Source organism: Alligator mississippiensis, chromosome 5 (genome assembly GCF_030867095.1).
Source record: "Alligator mississippiensis isolate rAllMis1 chromosome 5, rAllMis1, whole genome shotgun sequence".
Lineage (NCBI taxonomy): Eukaryota > Metazoa > Chordata > Crocodylia > Alligatoridae > Alligator > Alligator mississippiensis.
The window spans coordinates 22,670,160-22,688,460 of NC_081828.1; the positions used below are offsets into that span (position 1 = coordinate 22,670,160).

General features: G+C 43.2%; 1 protein-coding gene across 1 annotated transcript in view; it reads left to right on the forward strand.

Moving 5' to 3' along the window:
• Positions 1 to 8,912: 8,912 nt before the first annotated feature.
• The window catches only part of ST6GALNAC3 (ST6 N-acetylgalactosaminide alpha-2,6-sialyltransferase 3), a 355,399-nt gene continuing 346,010 nt past the window's right edge, over positions 8,913 to 18,301 (forward strand). The window contains exon 1 of the mRNA XM_006276537.4: positions 8,913 to 9,138. Coding sequence (XP_006276599.2) covers positions 9,121 to 9,138 — 18 coding nt within the window. The 5' untranslated portion in view covers positions 8,913 to 9,120. The remainder of the gene's footprint in view (positions 9,139 to 18,301) is intronic.

Consider the following 18,301-nt stretch of genomic DNA (forward strand, 5'->3'; position numbering starts at 1 on the left):
TGGTTCTTTGGAAGGAGCACTGTTTGAGCCTGCCTAGCCTTTTGCTGTGGTGGAGATGGATGCAGTTTTCACTGAACAAACACCTGGCTTGAATATTTTTTTTTTTTTAATTTAGGGCTGAAAATAGCTTGGCTGAAATAGTCACTAGTTGCTTTGTTTAGCCCCTGTTTTTGTGGAGTGTTGTATTTTTCCAAGATACAGCCTAAGGAAAGAGCAAACAGGCATAGCCATTTTTAAAAGGGAGACTATTTTAGTAATGTTAGAATTGCATTGCAAACTTAGTATGGGCTTTGGAATCCAGGGTCATTGGGAGATAAAGATAAGTGAAAATTTACTGATGGAAAAAATAAAATAGCGCCACATACAATATTTCTGATGGAAAGAGGTTGTAAGAAATATCTTGTTACTAACCACATTTTGTAGCCAGCTGCCTCTTTAAATGGTAATGCTTTTCTAAACAGATAGTTTGCTTTTCTAGTTCTTTCAGGAATTTTATTAATTTTTTTCTTTTAGGAGAGAGGCCACAATAAACTATGTTTCTTTCCTTGCTGTTTATGCAGAGCAAAACAGCTGGTGGCAGATACAGCACAGCACTCTGAAGAGCTGTATGGTGTGTTTTACTTGGAGAAAAGCTATTGGGGAACATGGGCAGTATTTTCCTTGTTTGAGCAACCCAGCTTCTTTCCTGCATTTTTAAAATCACATTTGTTTCAATACAAATATTTACAAATAGCTGAAATGTGAAATAGAGTTTTAATATACAAGTCAACTCTGCAGTTAAATGCAAACTAGTTGCTATGCAATGCCCAGATTTATTAGAAGAAATAAGTAGTGCTCAGATTAACTTGTTTAAAAGTGAAATAAGTGTTCTGAAATTATTTACTCTTTTAGGGCTTTGCCATACTCCCACTGACGTCAGTGGGCTGTTATAGTTTAAGCTTCATAAATGTTACAGCACTACTTTTGCACTGACAAGTTAATGTATTTGAGACGCAAGATTAGACTTTTGTTCCATTCTTACCATGTCTGCGATCTTTCTGTGACGTTAGAGCAACAGAACCTCTGCGCTGTGGGGGATTGTTATTCCCAGGAATTCTAGCTTTTTCACTTGACCTACCTTTTGAAAAGTTATCAGTATAACTACTTGAGTTAGTCGTGTTTGCTTCTGTTTACCAATATTCTAATATGGGGAGCCCTGGTGTAAATAGAGCTGTACTCTTTTGAAGGTAACTCAATAGAGTTATTCCTATTTGACAAGATAAATAATTGAATCGTTAAAGTATGCTAGCAGCCTCCCTAGAGGCTGGGATGTTAAAACATTAAACCTTCTCAGTTCAGGCCCAAATTATACTTTAAGTTTTGCTGAGATAGCTGGGCAAGTTACAAACTGGAGTGGGGTGGGGGGGGGAGAATTACACTACCTCCTGCCTCAGGTTCTGAACTGTGGAGAATGCTACCTTTTGTAAAGGTGCTTTGTGAGGCAAAGCCCCGCTATTGCTGCTGGTGAATTGGTACTGAGTTTTCCCAGTACCCTAATTTTGGATAATATCAGGGTTTGATGCTATTGGAGATCAGGGTATAACAGCAACTTTAAGCCTTAAATCCATAAATCAATGAATCCTCCAGTCTTCTGCAGATTTATTTCCTCCTATATCCAAATTTTAGGCCAAACAAATTTCTGATAATTGGGACCGAGATACTGAGGTTATCCATGATTATGTTGTCTAATCCTCCTTTCTGGGTTAGTCTGATTCAATACCTGATTGAGGGTAGCTGCTGTGTTATAGTCCTGTGCACTGCAGGTGCCTGATTGACTTGCATAGCTTTAATATCTGGCCCTGTAATGGATCTGTTTTCCAATCTAGAAGTGGACACATTTTGGTCGAGTCATATGACACACACACACACACACACACACACACACACACACACACACACACACACTCCTGTACAAAGCATACCCATAGTTCTGCTTTGTGGGAACATTTGCAAAGTATCTTGAAACCTCGGAGGAAAGGTGCTATAGTCAAAAGTGCAATTTATGGCCCATCCGAGTGTGTTTTCTGAGTGTTACTTTTGGGGCAAAGGCATTCAGGGTAGAAATGTTGCTAAATGGAAGGATTTGATGCATTTTAAAACAATCTAGCATTGTGAAACATGAGTGCGCCAGGTCGGAAAGGCTGTGTGACTAAGTGTAATATTGTTACCATGAAACTAACCAGCAATGAGGCAGCAGATGGCCAATAGCTGTCCTGAGCCACTTCTTTATTCTTCTGGTATTGCAGTCCAATCTTTGTACTCTATATTGCCAAGCTGTTAGTTGACTCGAGTTTAGTTGCTGCACAAAGTGTTACACTGAAGGCAAATAACCTGGCTAAGACTATTTCCCCATCATCTTATAGTTTATTCATCATTACCCATGCTTCTCTCTCATTTTTCAGCTGTAACTTAAAATCCTTATAATAAAATGTAATATAATTTTAAACAGGAGGCTGTGTTAGTAGATCCTAATGAGCTCCAGGCTTTATGTGGGCTCTTCCTTGGGTCACTCAGCTTTCTGACAGAAACACTTGTGCCATCAGGACTTCATCTGTTTATTGACTAAAGAGTCACATTCTCTTGGGGATGTTCAAAGAGGAATAATTATGTTTAAAGCTCCATGTAACATTTTCATAGCCCTCAGCTAAATGATCCTTGAGGGTATGTACAGATGTTTGGGGTGGTTAGAGGGAGTTTAGATCCAAGTTAGAAATGGCTACCCTGATCTAAGGTAAGTTGGGATGGGGGACTAGTGGGGTTCTTGGGGCAGATCATGGAGGAAGTGGGGTCTGCAGGGGGGATTAAGGGAATTTGGGGAGCAAGTAAGGTCTGTGGTGGGGATTGGAGGGACAAGAGTGTCTGCAGGAGGTCTTGGAGGGACTAGGGGGCAGGGAGGTTCCACGAGGGAGTTGGGGAAGGGGCAAGTGGGGGTTGCCGAGTGGGGGCTGGGGAGATCAGGGGGACTAACAGGTTCTACAGCGACTTGGTGAGATCAGGGGGGCTAGCGGGGTCTGCGGCCTGGGGGATGAGGTGGCTCTTCCCCCTGCCAGGACCAGAGACTATTTTTAGCACCCTGCCCCCCCCCCACCTCAGATGAATAACTCCCCATGGTTAACCAACCCCCCGATCCTGCCTGTCCCCCTTCCCCCCCAGCCTGACTTACTTCCTTAGCTTTGGATACTGGTGAATGCAGGTAAAATTGGTACTAGGAGTGGCTTGCAGGCTGTGGGGGTGGGGGGTCGGGGAAGGACTGGCTGGTCCATGGGGGTGGGGTGGGAGGATTATTATACATCTGGGGGTGGGACCAGGCAGGGGCCAGGGAGCTAAAAATAGCTTGGTGCCAGGGCAGGGTGGGGGAAGGGGTGGGAAACAGATAGGTATGGAGTAGGAAAAGCACAGCCCAAGGGCCAGGACCAGTGGCTAGGCTTTCGCAGACATGGGGCTATACTGGGAACTGTACAGAAATTCAGCAAGATTGGTCTCATCAAATCCTGTCTAAGTTAGACTTCCTCAGAAATACAGTTAACTTAGATTGCATTGGCCATTTTTAGATTGATCTAACCTTTCTGAACTTCTGTACAGTTCACACTTAGGGCTGGACACAGGTGTGGACAAACCAGGTGGCTGCCTGGACAAAAAGGGGGCCTGAAAATGGTAATTTTAAAAATTATATTATCATTATCTCTGGTGAAGAGGGGCCTGATACTAAAAGTTCACCTGGGGCCACCAGGAGTCTAGGTATGGTGCTGAACGTAGCTTGGCCTAACTAGGGATCTAAGTGTAAGGTCTTCAACAGGGCAAACTAAGTTAAACCAGGTGGCCATTTTTAACGTGTCCTAACCTCCCTGAAAGTCTGTATTTACCATTACATTTTCACCATGTCATCTTGTCCCTTGCTTCTCTATCATGCTGGTGAACTCTTGAGTTGTTTGTATTACTGGCCTCTCTAATGGCTATTCATGTGATCTGGGCAAAAACTCAGAAAACTGAAAAAGAAGAGTCTAACTGAATAATTCAGGAGATTTCCTTTGCTTGATCAACCATCTGGTTATACCTGCAGCATGAAAGGTGCCATTTTGCATTGTCTCTAACAGTGATGGCTTTTCTTTAATGGATGTAAACTTGAAAAATAAAGTATCCCATCCATAATAGCTTAGCACATATAGTTTCACTAGGTGAACTGTTTTTTAAAAGGGTCCGTTAACCTGACTTTGATATGAACAGCTAGTAAGCCACTCTAGGTATGTAAATAAACTTAATTATATAATGATATATAGTCTAAATAAAAAGCAGATTTTAATTTGGGGTCAATAAACAAATTCTGCTAGAAGTGTCTGTAATGAAGCTCCAGGTGTTTTTAATTTCTTTTTTTAGATGGCAAACCCACAACTACCAGCAACATTACAGATGAATCATTTGGCCATGGAGCATTCATGGTAGAGTTCAACTGTGTACCAGCAATGAGAGAGAAGCATGGGGGAATTAGTCATTGGCTAGAGCTATGCAAATCTTTCCAAATTCTGTTCTGAACAGGCTCATGTCTGGTTGGTTGATTTGTTTTGACAGAATCACCCTGGAAGGCCTGCTTTCTGGGGTGGTTGCTGTTAAAACAAGCCCAGTATTGTCAATGTCATACCTTCTTGTGAGTCGGGGTCAGAGTTGGATAAACATATAAGATCTGTGTTATCAGGACTGGAAATGGTGTCTTAGTCGGTGTGGCCTTTTCCAGTGACCCAGACTCTACAAGCACACCAAAAATGTTCCTTTCACATGGATCAAAAATACCTATATCTACTTTTTTTTCAAACAGAAAGCTTGCAGAAAGGAATGACATTTTGCATGAGCCAGTACTCATTTGTAACTGCAGGCTGAATTGAAGCCAAAGTTGATTTTAAGGGGATGTGAAATTTGAGGGAAGTTCTTCCTGAAACTCGCCATAACAGTTTCATGAAAAGCTGTGCTTAAAATGTTTTGGTTTTTTTTACTGTAATTTAGGAGGGTTACTGAATTTCTTCAGCTCATTGACACTGACCCAGAAGCTTTCGGCTCTGTTCTTTCTTCTATGTGACCAGGTCAAATCACTTAACTTCCATGCCTCATTTCCAAATCTAGAAATGTGGAAACATCTCTAGAATAGGAATGAAGGTATTCATAGTGCAGCCTATCAATTTTTAGGTTAAATGCAATTCTAACTACATATGAACCATTACTCAGGTGCTGGGCTTCGAGCTATCACACTTAATCAGGTAAAATTCTACTATTCTGTTGGGCCTTGGACCAGACTAGGGTGATCATCACCCATCCCTAATTGGGTAGGCCAGTCTGGAAAGATAAGCATCAAGTCCTGGCCCTGGGCTGAATGACTCTGAGACAGCATTTGTCCTGGACTCCCTTCAAACCATAGCAGTATCATGTGCAGGGATCCAGGTTTTCTGTTCACCATGGAAAAAGGTGGATTTTCTCCTTTGAAGGAGAAAAACATGGGAAACCATGGGTTTCCCCTTGCAGGCTGGCAGAATTTGAGCTGCTTGGGGCTGGGGGATATGGAGTGCATGTGCACATGGCCAACAATACAGCCAGGCAATGATGGAGAGCAGCTCCCCCAGCTTCCTGCAGGTAAGCCTATGTGGGGAGGAACCATAGTGGAGCAGGGGGGCAGATTGAGGCCCCCACAGTGAGGCAGGCTTGGCAGCTGGGGCAGTGCATAGAGCCCAGGGCAGGAATGTGCAGCCACAGGGCCCAGCCGAGGAGTGGGATGGAGTCATGGGTGGCTAATCTGGAGGGGCAGCAGATGGGGCTGGGGGGTTGGCTTCCTGCTGCTGTGTGCAGCCCTGGCAGGGGGGCTGGCTCCTTGCCACTGTAGCTGTAACTTTGGATTTCCTGGTTCTCCCTAGGCAGAGCCCTTTGAAATCTACAATGCAACCATTGCAGAATTTTTCACATTTTTTCTCAGATGCCATGGAATTCAGTATTTCTACTACAGAATTGGCCATTTTGCTGCAGCTGGAGGTTTCCAGTGCTTTTGGTTTATCATCTGCCCTGCTGGTAAATCCATCCAGACCTGCATCTCTGTTCCACAGGGCCAAGCAGTTAGGGAGCCAGGAATGAGTAGTAAACAGTCTGGAAGACTTAGGGAGATAAACTGCTGAGGCTGGCTACCAGCTCCCATCCTTCATGATGCAAGAAGGGAAGGAAGTTCAGAGCCACCTTTTAAAAATGCCAGTGGAAGTGTGGTCTGGGGAACGAAGCCTGGCTTCCTGGAGAGCTTAAGAGACCTCATTCTCAAAAACAATGAATTCTTCTGTTGGGTGTGTTCCACTATGAGCTCTAGCGGTGTGGTTAGCAGGGTGGAGTTTGTGGGAAAGATTAATGGTATTTCATGGCAGTGCATGATGAATATAGCTGCTCTTTGTGCCAGGGAATAAAAATGTTCAACTAATACTGTAATTACCTTCCCTAATGGTAAAAAGACATTTTTACGGATGCCCTCTGAGTTGTTACCTCATAGGTATCTTAGAAGATTCCCTAATGAAAATAGGTCTTGAAATCCTCAGGAAAAATTCCTTCTTTTTGGCAAGTTGGTAGATTTTATTTGGGCGGTTTATTCATGAGCAGTAAAAAAATGTTAGCTTTAGCCTATGGTGAAATTGGCCAAGCTATCGTGCCTGTTGGACAATCAGTGCAGTTCCCTTGTGCCACTGAATAGCAAATGAAAGTGTTACAGTTCTCGTGCTGTGCAGAATCTTGTGCTCTCCATGGTGTTGGGAGTAATGAACAAAGCTACCAAGGAGGTTACCTAAGTTTGTGCACTCACCTGCTCTCATCAAGAGTATGTCAAACACTGCAGACTGCAGCAAAGCGTTAAAATATCTTGGAATTAAATGGAGCTTCTTGCAGGTTAATTTATTGTGCTTCTAAAAGAGATTAGTTGAGTGGCTCCAACTCACCCCAAAAGCGGGGCTGATTTGGGGTTCTCCATGTATCCTAGTATGACTGGAAATAGTCAATAGTAGGAATGCTATTGAAGTGTCAGGAATATCCCCAGACCAGCCATAGCTATTCACACTTCAGAGAAGATCCCACTCTCTAAAAATGTACACTGAAGCTACTGCACATAACTAGTCCGGAAGAGACAGTGTAGACATGTGCCCATCCACAAACAACTGTGGTTCAAATTCCAAGGAAAAGGCCTCAGCAAAGGGAATCCAATCTCAGGAGATGGGCATCTGGAAGGAATCTCATCAGGGATTAATTTTTTTCACCTGTGAATAGAATAAGAGAGCTCTTTTTTTATATCTATCTTGAGTAATGGATAGCCAAGGATATTAGATTATTGACCTATCTGTCTGGGAGGATGTAGGCATTTCTATAGGTCTTAAATGTAACTGTAAATGGGGAATATCACCTGGCCTGACAGACAGATGCCTATCTTGGGGGAGTAGGTCACCAATGTAGTGTACATATGCCCTTGAAAATTAGAAACAGAAATATAGAGATAGGTAAATAAGGTAATAGTATATAGAGGGTGCCTTGGTAATAGGTTTTCTAATGATCCCTAGGCTTTTGGTGATCTAGTCCCCTAGCTGGGAGAAGCTGGGAGTATTACATTTTAGTAAGAAATGTGGGGTAAGATTTTACTTTAATTTTTTTATGATTATTTTTCAAAGTACACTGTCTTTTCAAAGTATACTGTGAATTATCTTGTTTGGGTAATAAATCTTGTTGCTGTTTTATTTACCTTCTTGATTGCCCGTGGTAGGGATGATTTTCAGAACCATTGATAACTTCTTTTAGTGGAAGAGAGGGTCTGTAATTTTATACAAGTTGTAGGGGCATGCCTCATTACCTGGCAAAGCTTCCTCTGCAAGACCTGACCTGAGACAGGTAAAAATAAAGTTTACTGAGGTCAAAGGTTATCTCATGAGCAGATCTTAGTTTGTTCTCAATGGACAAGCAGTAGATCAGTGGAGAGAGGTGTGCCCTGAAGGGCGCCCTCAGAGCCACCACCAGGGTTTGTGACAATTGGTCAGATGGAACTTGCCCCTCCCTTACCGCACACGAATGAGTCTGGTTGGTGGACAAGAGCATAGATACTGTTCTTGTAATCAAACAAGATGGGGGGGCACAAAGGTGAGCAAGAGGTATAGGAAAGTGAAAATATTAGGGGGTAGGCTGAGAGGAGGCAGCTGGGGAAGAGATGGCAAAGGTGATGCATTATACAGATCCAGGTATGCAGGAGAAGAGCTTGATTTTGGTTTTTAATTGTAGTAAGTGGTAGGAAAGTTATAGTCTAAGTCCAGGTGGAGGAAGATGGCTTCAGTAATAGCATCAGGGTAATTTCTTCACAGGTCAGGAAAGCTCATATAAATGCCTGAAAGAGTTAGGAGGTGTCATTAGCCTAGCACAAGTGAAAACCATTTCTCATTCCTTACCCAAAATGACTTGCACAGCACAATTCAACGGTTTCTTAGGGGTTATGTGAGTTTGTTATTCATGGTGAGTGGCTCACTACTTATAGGCAATTTAAATATTTCAAACAAGGGCAAATTCCTGTGCTAAAAGGGATGAATGTAGTATCCAACACTCACAAGAAATCTAATAGTTTTTACATCACCAATAATAAAAATATACTTTGAACTTTTTCTGATTATAACTGAGGGAGAAATATCTGTGGAGAGTTTTTTTTGGGGGGGGAGGGGGGATTTATTTGAAGTGAGCAGCTTGCTTTTTGAATGTCACAAATATCTGCATACCGAGAATTGCCATTTGTGTATATTGTCTGATAGCGTCCAAGAGCTTAAAAAAATACATGCTGGAACCATGAATCAAACTCAGTCATGTGACTAAGGGGAGGTACTGTGCTGGCTCCCAGCCAGTGGCAGAAGCTGATGGGTGGAACAAACAGGGCATGAAAAGACTAATATGACTAACGGATCTTAGAATTGTGGTACCCTTATTTGGATCTACAGGAATGTAGACTTTAGCAGTTCTGCAGCTCTGCCAGCCTTTTTCCTGACACTGGAGTTGTTATTCACAAAGTAGAATCCTTCTGCTTTGTGCTAGGAAGGATAGAAAAAGAACATGGCCTGCATTTTGAAGGTAAATCTCGGTATCTGTTGCTTGAATGCATTGTTAAAAAGAGACCCTAGCTGCTCAGAGGCATGGATTCAGTGCAGTCCTATTGCATCTTAATCTTGGCTGTCTTTTTGAGTATTGGTTTTGTCTGGCAAATGAATATGGAGGGATTCTGAAATGTACAGCTGTGTTCTGCTTCCCTTCTCTGCCATTCTTTCCCTGCATTGTCAGAACTGCAGGCTATCAGCTAGCTAGTGGAAAGGAAGCTGTGTGTAGAATAATAGGAAGGCATGAAGGGGGTGCGGGGCCTCTGGCTTGTCTTAGCTGACTTTGTTTAGCTGAATTCCTTCAGGAGCTATAGCGTGTGGGCAACAGCTTCCCCGTACAAAGGACAAAAAAGGGGAAGTTGTTTTTCTTCTCTGAACGAGCAGTGCTTGCTGCTTTAAAGAAAAGGCTTCAGACTTACAAAGCTGCACAAGTTGCTCCGTAAGCACACACCCCCTTCTGAATTTACACAAATCCACATGCTAGTATATTTTGGAGCCAAACTGCACCAGGTGGGGCAACTACATGCTGACACGTGTGAACACCAGTTTTATGTTGTATTTCCACCTCCCTGTTAGACATATTCCCACCGGCTTTCCTTGCTAATAGAAGAGTCATTACGAAAATCCCGTTTTTATATGAGCATCACTACAGAAGTATGGAATCGGAGGGGAGAAAGTAGAAGTGCAGGCAAATAAGAACAATTAACATATGCTTCCTTACGGCATTGTTACTAGCAGGGAGCCACTATGCATCATTTCATATTTTACAGATTAAGTAGCTGATGGGTCACATTTGCAATCTGCCTTTTTCCTTTCTACCTGTATTTTAAAGCATAAACCCACTCTGTTCCACTTCACAAGTAAAACAGGGCATGAAGACCCATCTGCCAGCATTCCCTCGTTTCCAGTCGGATTACTCCTTTAACAAAGGGTTGATTATTTTGAGCTGTGGGACAGGCTCAAATAGTAAATCTCTCCAAAAAAGCAGCAAAGCTAATGAATTGCGCAGCTTAATCTTTGAAAAATAAATGTGCTTGTTTCTCACTAATAAGATGATTTTTGTTTGCTTTCTTACATTTTCTTGAGGAACAAACAGCTTTCTCCTGTCTTCCCCTCCCCCACCCCTGTGCCTTTTCACAAAATAGTTTGTGCATGTGTCTTAGTTTTCTTCAATGCATACGTATTTTGTGGAAGTTTTTAGTAATAAATATGTCAGAGGCTGGCTCAATGCTGAACTCTTGCTGAGCCCCCCTCTGTATGAATGTTCCTGGTAACTAACACCCAGGAGGAGGTAACACCTGAAGAAAAAAAATAGCAATTGGATAAATTATGACACAGGAGCTTCCTGAATTGGGCCTGCTTTCACAAAGATAAGATGCCATTGGTGGTAGCATCTGCAACCAACCCAAAAATTGATGTAGAAATAATTCTTCTCACTCCTTGGAAACTTCTCATGCAAAAGCTCTCTTTGGACCCGAAAGATAAGGTAGTTGTTTCCTTTGCAAGAAGACTCAAAGGTTTCCACACCTGTGTTTTCCTTTCTTCTCCTTTCCCCAGAGGCACAATTTTTCACTTCCCCGCTAAGCCTTGTGGCCCAAAGCCATTGTGTCACTTCTGTAAGTTTGACTTCTGTAGATCCTTCTTTTTATGCTGTTTTGTTACTCTATAATCATATTTTTTCTCCTCTTCTCAAATCCTGGCATTCCTGGCCGGTAGGGTAGTTGTGACTGACAGTACTCCAGTCAGCCTAATTCTTATCCTTGTATCTGCCTTTATTAACAAGATTAAAAAGTGAAAGAGATGTGGAGATTAGCTTTGTAGCAAGACTGACTAGATTCTTTCTGTTCTGTCAGGAATAATCTAAAGGTTTAGACCAATGATTCATAGTCACTTTAATACTTGGTATTTTCTTTTAGCCCTTTGTCTATAAACATGTGCTTCATCATGTGAGATATAGTAACTAATATCTACAAAAGAAATTCAGTAGACACCTTAAAGTGACTTCAGGTTGTTACTCAAACTAAGTGATGAAACTGAGAATAGGAACTAAATTTGTAATTGCATCCCAACTGTATCTTCTTCTTCCTACAACTTCAAGCATATTTTAGGGTATGTGTAGATTAAATGGGGGTCCTAAATTGAAGTGGTGGATTTAAAAAAAAACACTACTTCAATTTAGGGCTGATTTAAACCCCTGGGTTGTGCACATACACCACTGATTTACCTGCCTCTCCAGCAGGGAGGGGAGGAGGCTGGTGCTTCCTTCTGTGGCAGCAACACCTGCCGCGCCCCCCCAGGTGGCACCTGCTCTTAGGCACCTGGATCAGGTGGTCCCGGGGGCTACCTCAGCCATGGAGGGAAGAACTGGGCCCCCGTACAGCTCAGGCAGGCTCCGGGGAGAGGGGGCAGGCTTCCTGCTTTCCTTGGGTGGAGCCTGATTTCCCGGGCTGCTGCCAGGCTGTCTGCTGGGCTTCCTGCAGAGCCGTGGAGCTGCATGGAGCCCAGTGCTCCACAGCTGTAGGGGCAGCAAACTAAAACTCCTTAGAGTAGTTTTAGTTTGCTGTGCCCCAAGTCATTTAAGGGATGTTACGCCACCAAATTTCCTACAGTGGCTTGAATTAATGCTCAGTACACCGCCAAAGTGTGCAAACACTGACATCATTAAAATGCAAAAGCATTTAGCCCACTTTAAAGTGTCGTGCACACAGGCCTCGTGTTTCGTTTACACATGGCCTAAGTTATACCCCTTTGCTCCCCATCCACTCTGTCTTACACTACCTCCCTGCATTTTGTGTAGGCTGTGTTTTACACTCTGTAGCTTGTGCATGAAAACAATTTACCCTGTGTTTGTGGATTTTCAGTGACAGATAGAGTAGTGGATCTCTGAGTTCTGTTACAAGTTCTGTCAGTGACTTGAGCAATTAATGCTCTTTCTTTAAGCTCTTGCTCTAAGTTTGGAAGATGGCTGTAGTAATACAAGCCTCCCAGGGGTATGGAGGCTTGTATGACATTTGTGAAGGACTGGTGTTTGTGAGCTGGAATTTATTCAATCTTTGCAGGTTAGTCTAATCTGGCTAGAATGAACCAGTTTGTAACTGGACAGACATTCTCTCTGGACTGAGGAAATTCAGGCACATGCTTGCAGTGGCTCAGACTAGAAGCCAGGGGGCACTAGAGCAGCCCTCCCTTCCCTTGGACAGTACTGAGCAAAGGGGTAGGGGCATGGCCAAGCTCCCACAGGACCTCTGATTAGGGAGGTCCTGCAGATGCATTGCCTGTACAGTCCCAGGCTTTTCACCGCTGGCTGCTCAAGGGGCAGGGGTGTTGCCAGACTCCAGGCCCTGGCTAGCACTCTGAGGCAAGGGGGGTATGCAGTGCGTGCATCTGCTGACGATACGGAGCTTTTCAATCTCCCTCTTGCTGCTGCTTTGTACTGTCTGCAGCAAACTGACAGGTGAGCAAGCCAGCAGGAGACTGGTAACAGTGATTATCACCTCATCAGCAAAACAGTAGGCTCTCTCCATTACTTTAAACTTCTATTAAACAGCTTACCGGCTAACCTGTTGCTTAGCTCCAAATAGCCCCAAGCAGTCATTGTTCTGTCTGCCTGTCCCAGTGAAATTGGAGAGACACACACAGATACCTCTCAGCATTAGCTAGCATACCACATGCCTAGGGGCCATGGGGCTGTGGAAAATGGGAGGGGAGAGGATTCCTGCGTAAGCAGTGAGCAGCGAGGCAGGGTAGGGCAGAGGGAATCTAGGCAGGCCCTGCTGTGTTTGCAGTCTATGCCAGAGTTCCAGCCCAGGAGCAGAGCGGAGGGGTCAGCTCTGCTGTGGAGCAGAGATCCCCACCCAGCCCTGTGAGCATGCCGGGATGCTGGGGGTGTCTGGTTTAGCTTAAACCAGCAAGAGGTCTGGGACAGACATTGAATAAATGAGTTTGAGCCAAATCAGTTAAGTCTGATACTACTACATTCAACCAAGTTTATCTCAAACCAATTTCAGCCATTTTCAAACTGGTTTATATACACTGAACATCTGTTCTGTTACAGGTTTAAACTAGCTTCTGATCACTTAACCCAGTTTATCTGTAATGTCTGTCCCTAGCCTAAGTGGAAAAGTTAGGGCTGACTACTGGAAACTGACTTATTTACCTATGTTAAATAAGATATATGGCAAATCATGTCCTTTGTACTTCCTTTACCATAGAAATTTGAATACTAAAGGTTTATCAAAGGTAAAATACTCACTAGGACAGCGCTAGAGATAATGATGACTTCTCTGAGGTAGCCATTTCTGTATTACATCTGTCTATCAGTTGAGACCTGTGAGAATATCTTTCCTAATGAGCCATCTTTAGATGGCAAGGAAGCATTGAAGCTGAAAGCAGGGAAGCTTACTAATTCTGGTAAACTGCCAGTGACCATGATTTTGGAGTTTTAGGACATTTTCCAGGTCTTTAAATAAAAACCATGGTAGATCTATGGTCCTTTTGCCTACCCTAGTTTTGTTTTAAGATTAAGATGTCCACGTGCTATAACAATGGGAACTAGATAAATTTAATGATTGCTATTTAAAAAGTCACCATTCTCTAGCTGTGTCTGAGACTTCAGAGCTTATCAATGCTTACCAGCAGTTGACATAGTGGAAGTAAATAAAGTAGTATGGAAGCCCAAATTTTATGCTAAATTTAAGAATGATCGTTGTATGGGTCAGCCTTGCACATTCTTATTAAAAGAATGGTAGTTCAAATATAGGATAAAGGCATGATAAATAGGGACCTACCAAATTCACAATTGTGTGATTTTTCACAAAAAATGCAAAATTGGGCAGGCTCCATGATTTTGGCTACCTTGCTGCAAACCCTCCCCCCGACTTACTGAAAGTAAAATGCTGGCTCCCTTAAGGGAGCCAGCAATCTTCATGGCTCTGTGGCCTGGCCATGCAGCCCTCTAGGGTGGTGGGGGAGGGAGAGAGGCTGCTGGCATAAAAGGCTCCTGGCAAGATGGCTGCTGCCTCCACTCCTCACTGCTGATTGGCTGGGAGGGCTACCTGTTTTGTGCCCTGCCCCTTACCACCAATCAGCAGTGAGGGGTGGGACTGCATGACAGTCTTCACAACCAGTCAGTGACAAGGGGCCAGGGTGTATGATGAACAGCACTCACAACCAATCAGCAACGAGGGGCGGGCCCACTGGGGCCTCTCACCCAATCAGAGATGTGGGGGAGTGGACCTTGCCCTGCTCAGCCCACAAAAAATGACCACTGGTCATGAGATCTGTCAGCAAAATCAGCTGGCCGCCTCCTCAAATTAGGTAGACCCCTAATGATAGAGATGTATAAGCTTTCATAAGCTTAGCTTTCCTTCATCAGATGCTGTGAAAGGACATGCACAGAATGGTTCATCAAATAGAGACAGTGATCAAACAACAAAGGAGGTGGGAAGTCCTGGGAGAGGCAAACAGCCCATAGGGTCAAAGGGGGGTCACAGATGCTAATTTCAGTAATGGGATAAGAATCTGTAGTTGCTGTTTAGGCCAAACGTCTACTCTGTGGATAGTTTCTTGTTTCACAACTTCCTGTTTTTTCAAGTTTCGTTGTCTAAAAGCAGCTACTCTGTGGTCAGTGATAGAATGTCCAGGGAGATGCAGTGTTCTGCCACAGGCTTGTGCGTCTTTCTGGAACTGATGTCAGATCAGTATTCATTCATTCTTACATGGAGGGATTAACCCCACCCCGCCCTTTCCCAATGTAGACAGCAAAGGGCACTGTAAGTAGGTGATGGCAGTGGTAGAGGTGCACATGAATGAACCTTGGATTTTATAACTATGTGATTTCATCCAGTGATGATCTGGTTTGTATTGATGAGGGGCCACAGCTTGCATGTGGCTCCATCCTGGGTGTCTTGGTGATGCTACGAGTTAGGTAGACTGCTTGAGAGATCCCACTGTAAGTTGGAGGGGTAGCTGTCTGTAAGCTAGAACAGATTTGTTACTTCAGAAGGGGTTGGTGGTCATTAATTATATGTTCTATGACTGTGTTTAAAATGGGGGCCAGAGGTGACAACCAGAGGGATTCCGGTGTTCTTGTCTTGGGGTTGGTACTGGAGCAGGTTGGAGTGATCTCTGAGTCTGACTTTGTTCCTTTGAATGGCTTCAGTTTTGAGATTATACTGTAACTGCAGGAATCCCTGCCTCAGATCCTTAAAGTGTCATGCTGGTTGGTGAGATCAGAACAGATACAGTTGTAAGGTAGAGCTTGGCTGGAGACAATGAAATCAGTGGTATTGTTAGGATGAAAGTTCATGGTGTGAAGGTAGCGGTAGTGACTAATGAGTTTCTGATAAAATGTGGTTACAATGTGGCTATTGCAAACCTTCACCGTGGTGTCTAGGAAATTAATTTGCTGGGATTATTCCAGAGTTAGTTAGGAAGGGTGGAAATTCTTAAAGTGAATTCAGATATACTGTTATCTCTTTATATTACAGTATATATCTGTAACATCACCTCTTGAAAGCAGTTTTTTGATCTCTAATATTTTAAAACATTTCAAATCTCTCAACATGTAGGAGAGGCAATGATTTATTTTAATGATATCTTTTATCAGACCAACTGTACATTTGGGAGAGATGCTAGACAAGCTTTGGGGCACAAAGTACTCTTCCGGGGTGGGGAGGGGGAAGAGAGGTTAATGCACCTTGGAGTAGTAAGGCATCATATTTGGTGATGGTACTTGGAACAAGGAGAACAGGGAGGGCTTCTTCATGGTTTCTGTTTTTCCTGTTCTCAAAATCTTTTGTTGTTGTTGTTGTTACACAAGTGGGTTTTGTCCTTATGGTACAGTTTTAACCCTATAAATTTAATATGATAGATTTAGGCACAAAAATATCCCGGATTTGAGGTCCCTTCCAGATATCATCATAGGGGATTCTAGCCCAACCCCATTCAAGGCAGTATAATTTATCTAGGCCTAAACCATTCCCAACCAAATGTTTGTCTAAACTGTACTTCCAGTGACAGAGCTGCCACAGCCTCTCCAGTAATCTGTTCCAGTACGTGACCACTCTCAGAGCTAAGAAGTTCTCTTGCAAGTTAAGCCCATTTGCTTTTTGTCCTATTCCCTATAGACACAGAACAATAGATTGCATCCTAGCCTATACAAAAGATGGCTGAGGGGTGACCTTGTGGCTGCCTATACATTTATGAGGGGAGGACAGCAGGGAATTGGGGATGCGCTGTTTTCCAGAGCACCCCAGGGAGTAACTAGGAATAATGGGTGCAAACTAGTGGAGTGTAGATTTAGGTTAGACATTAGGAAGAAATGTTTTACAATAAGAGTGGCTAGAGTCTGGAATGGGTTTCCAAGAGAGGTGGTGCCATCACCTAACTTGGAGGTCTTCAAGAGGAGGCTTGACAATCACCTGGCTGGGGTTGTCTGACCTCGGTCCTCTTTCCTGCCAGGGGCAGGGGGTCAGATGCAATGATCCATTGGGTCCCTTCCAACTCTATAATCTATGAATCCTCTTTATAAACAAGTTTTTTCATTATCAATTTCCCCCATTACACTTCCTCGTCTAGATAAAATAATCCTTCTTCTATTCTTTTCTTTATATGTCATGTTTCTGAAACCTTTAATTCATTTTGTTCACATTTCGTTCATTATTTCCAATTTGACAACCTCTTTCTTGAAGTGTGGTACCCATAACTGGACACAGTACTGCAGATGAAGTTTCACCAGTTTTGGAAGAATGATTTCTTCTGACATAATTTTTAATGCATGCCAGTATACTATTAATTTTCTGCAACAATAATACATTGTTGACTCTTATTTAGTGTTTTCTTTACTATAACTCCCAGGTTCATGCTGCAGCCTTGCCAGTTGTTCCCTTATTTTGGCTGGGCCTGTGTAGCTAAGAATCAAATACAGGATCTAGAAAGATATGTCTTCCCTACATTAATGTGGCATATATTAACAGTGCAGTGAATAGAAGGCATTTCATACATGTTTATAGATTGCTAGGACATGGTGTTAAGCCAATGATTATATATAAACTGGGTATGACTGTAAACTGCATCTGACTGGAGGGCCTGATAGCAACATGGTGGGGCTGCTCATGGCAGGACAGCTCTGATAAAATACCACAATGTTGCAACTTTCAGAGTAAGGTGACTATAGGGTACCTCAAAACCCTAGCCTCCACTGCCTTGTGGGTTCTCCATGGTTGGAGAAAGTCTAAGAAACAGTAACCTAACAGAAACCCACCATCACTGAGGCATTAGGCAGTCAGCAGCAGTTCTTATCTGTTGTTCTCTGGCAGAAACTACAACCAATGAGCCACTGAATATCTGGACCCAGTCTGGCATTTGGATTCTGTCTCTGGTCTAAAGTGGGGGTGGAAGGTCTTGGGCAGACTCCACTCTTCCATACTCTTGCCTAGGCATACACATCAAAGGTCTTGGTTTGATGGTCTCAGGACTCTATACATGTGGATTCATTAGGCATGTGACTAGACTTCTTACGCATACACCATGACCCAGAGGATTGATGGTTGTCTATTAATATATGAAAGCAGGAGAGAAACACATTGTGTGAAACTGTATTGTAAATGGGATTTGAATTTTATAAATGCATTGCTTTTGGATGTTAGAAGGCAAAATGTGTGCACGTATATCCTGTCAAACTATGCAGGTGGGTGGCCAACTGATAGCCATAATGTAACTGGGTTAGGCTTTGCCTGGTCCAGCAGCCAAAGCATAAAGTGTTCTTGCTTCTTTTGTGATTTACGTTGAAACTTGGCATTTCTTTGCTGAAACTCTTCTAATTTCTGCTGGAGCTGCTGAAATAACTGTTGTTGGTGCTGATGCAGCCCCTCTAGCCATTGTAGTATAGCCTCAGTATCCATCTCAGCTGAGGCTGCCCATATTCTCCACCACCTGTAAGTGGGTTGGTAAACCCACTGCCTTGCAAGCTGACTTTACTCCCTAAGATGATCCTCAACCAGGCTTTTATATATGAAAATACCTTGTACTAAACAAACAAAAGCCTTTAGCCCTTCTCTGGGCAGTAGGAAGGGGCCCCTTGGCTCTGGCCCAATACAGTAGCATAGTCTCTTCCTGGTAGCAAACTTATTTGAGTTCCA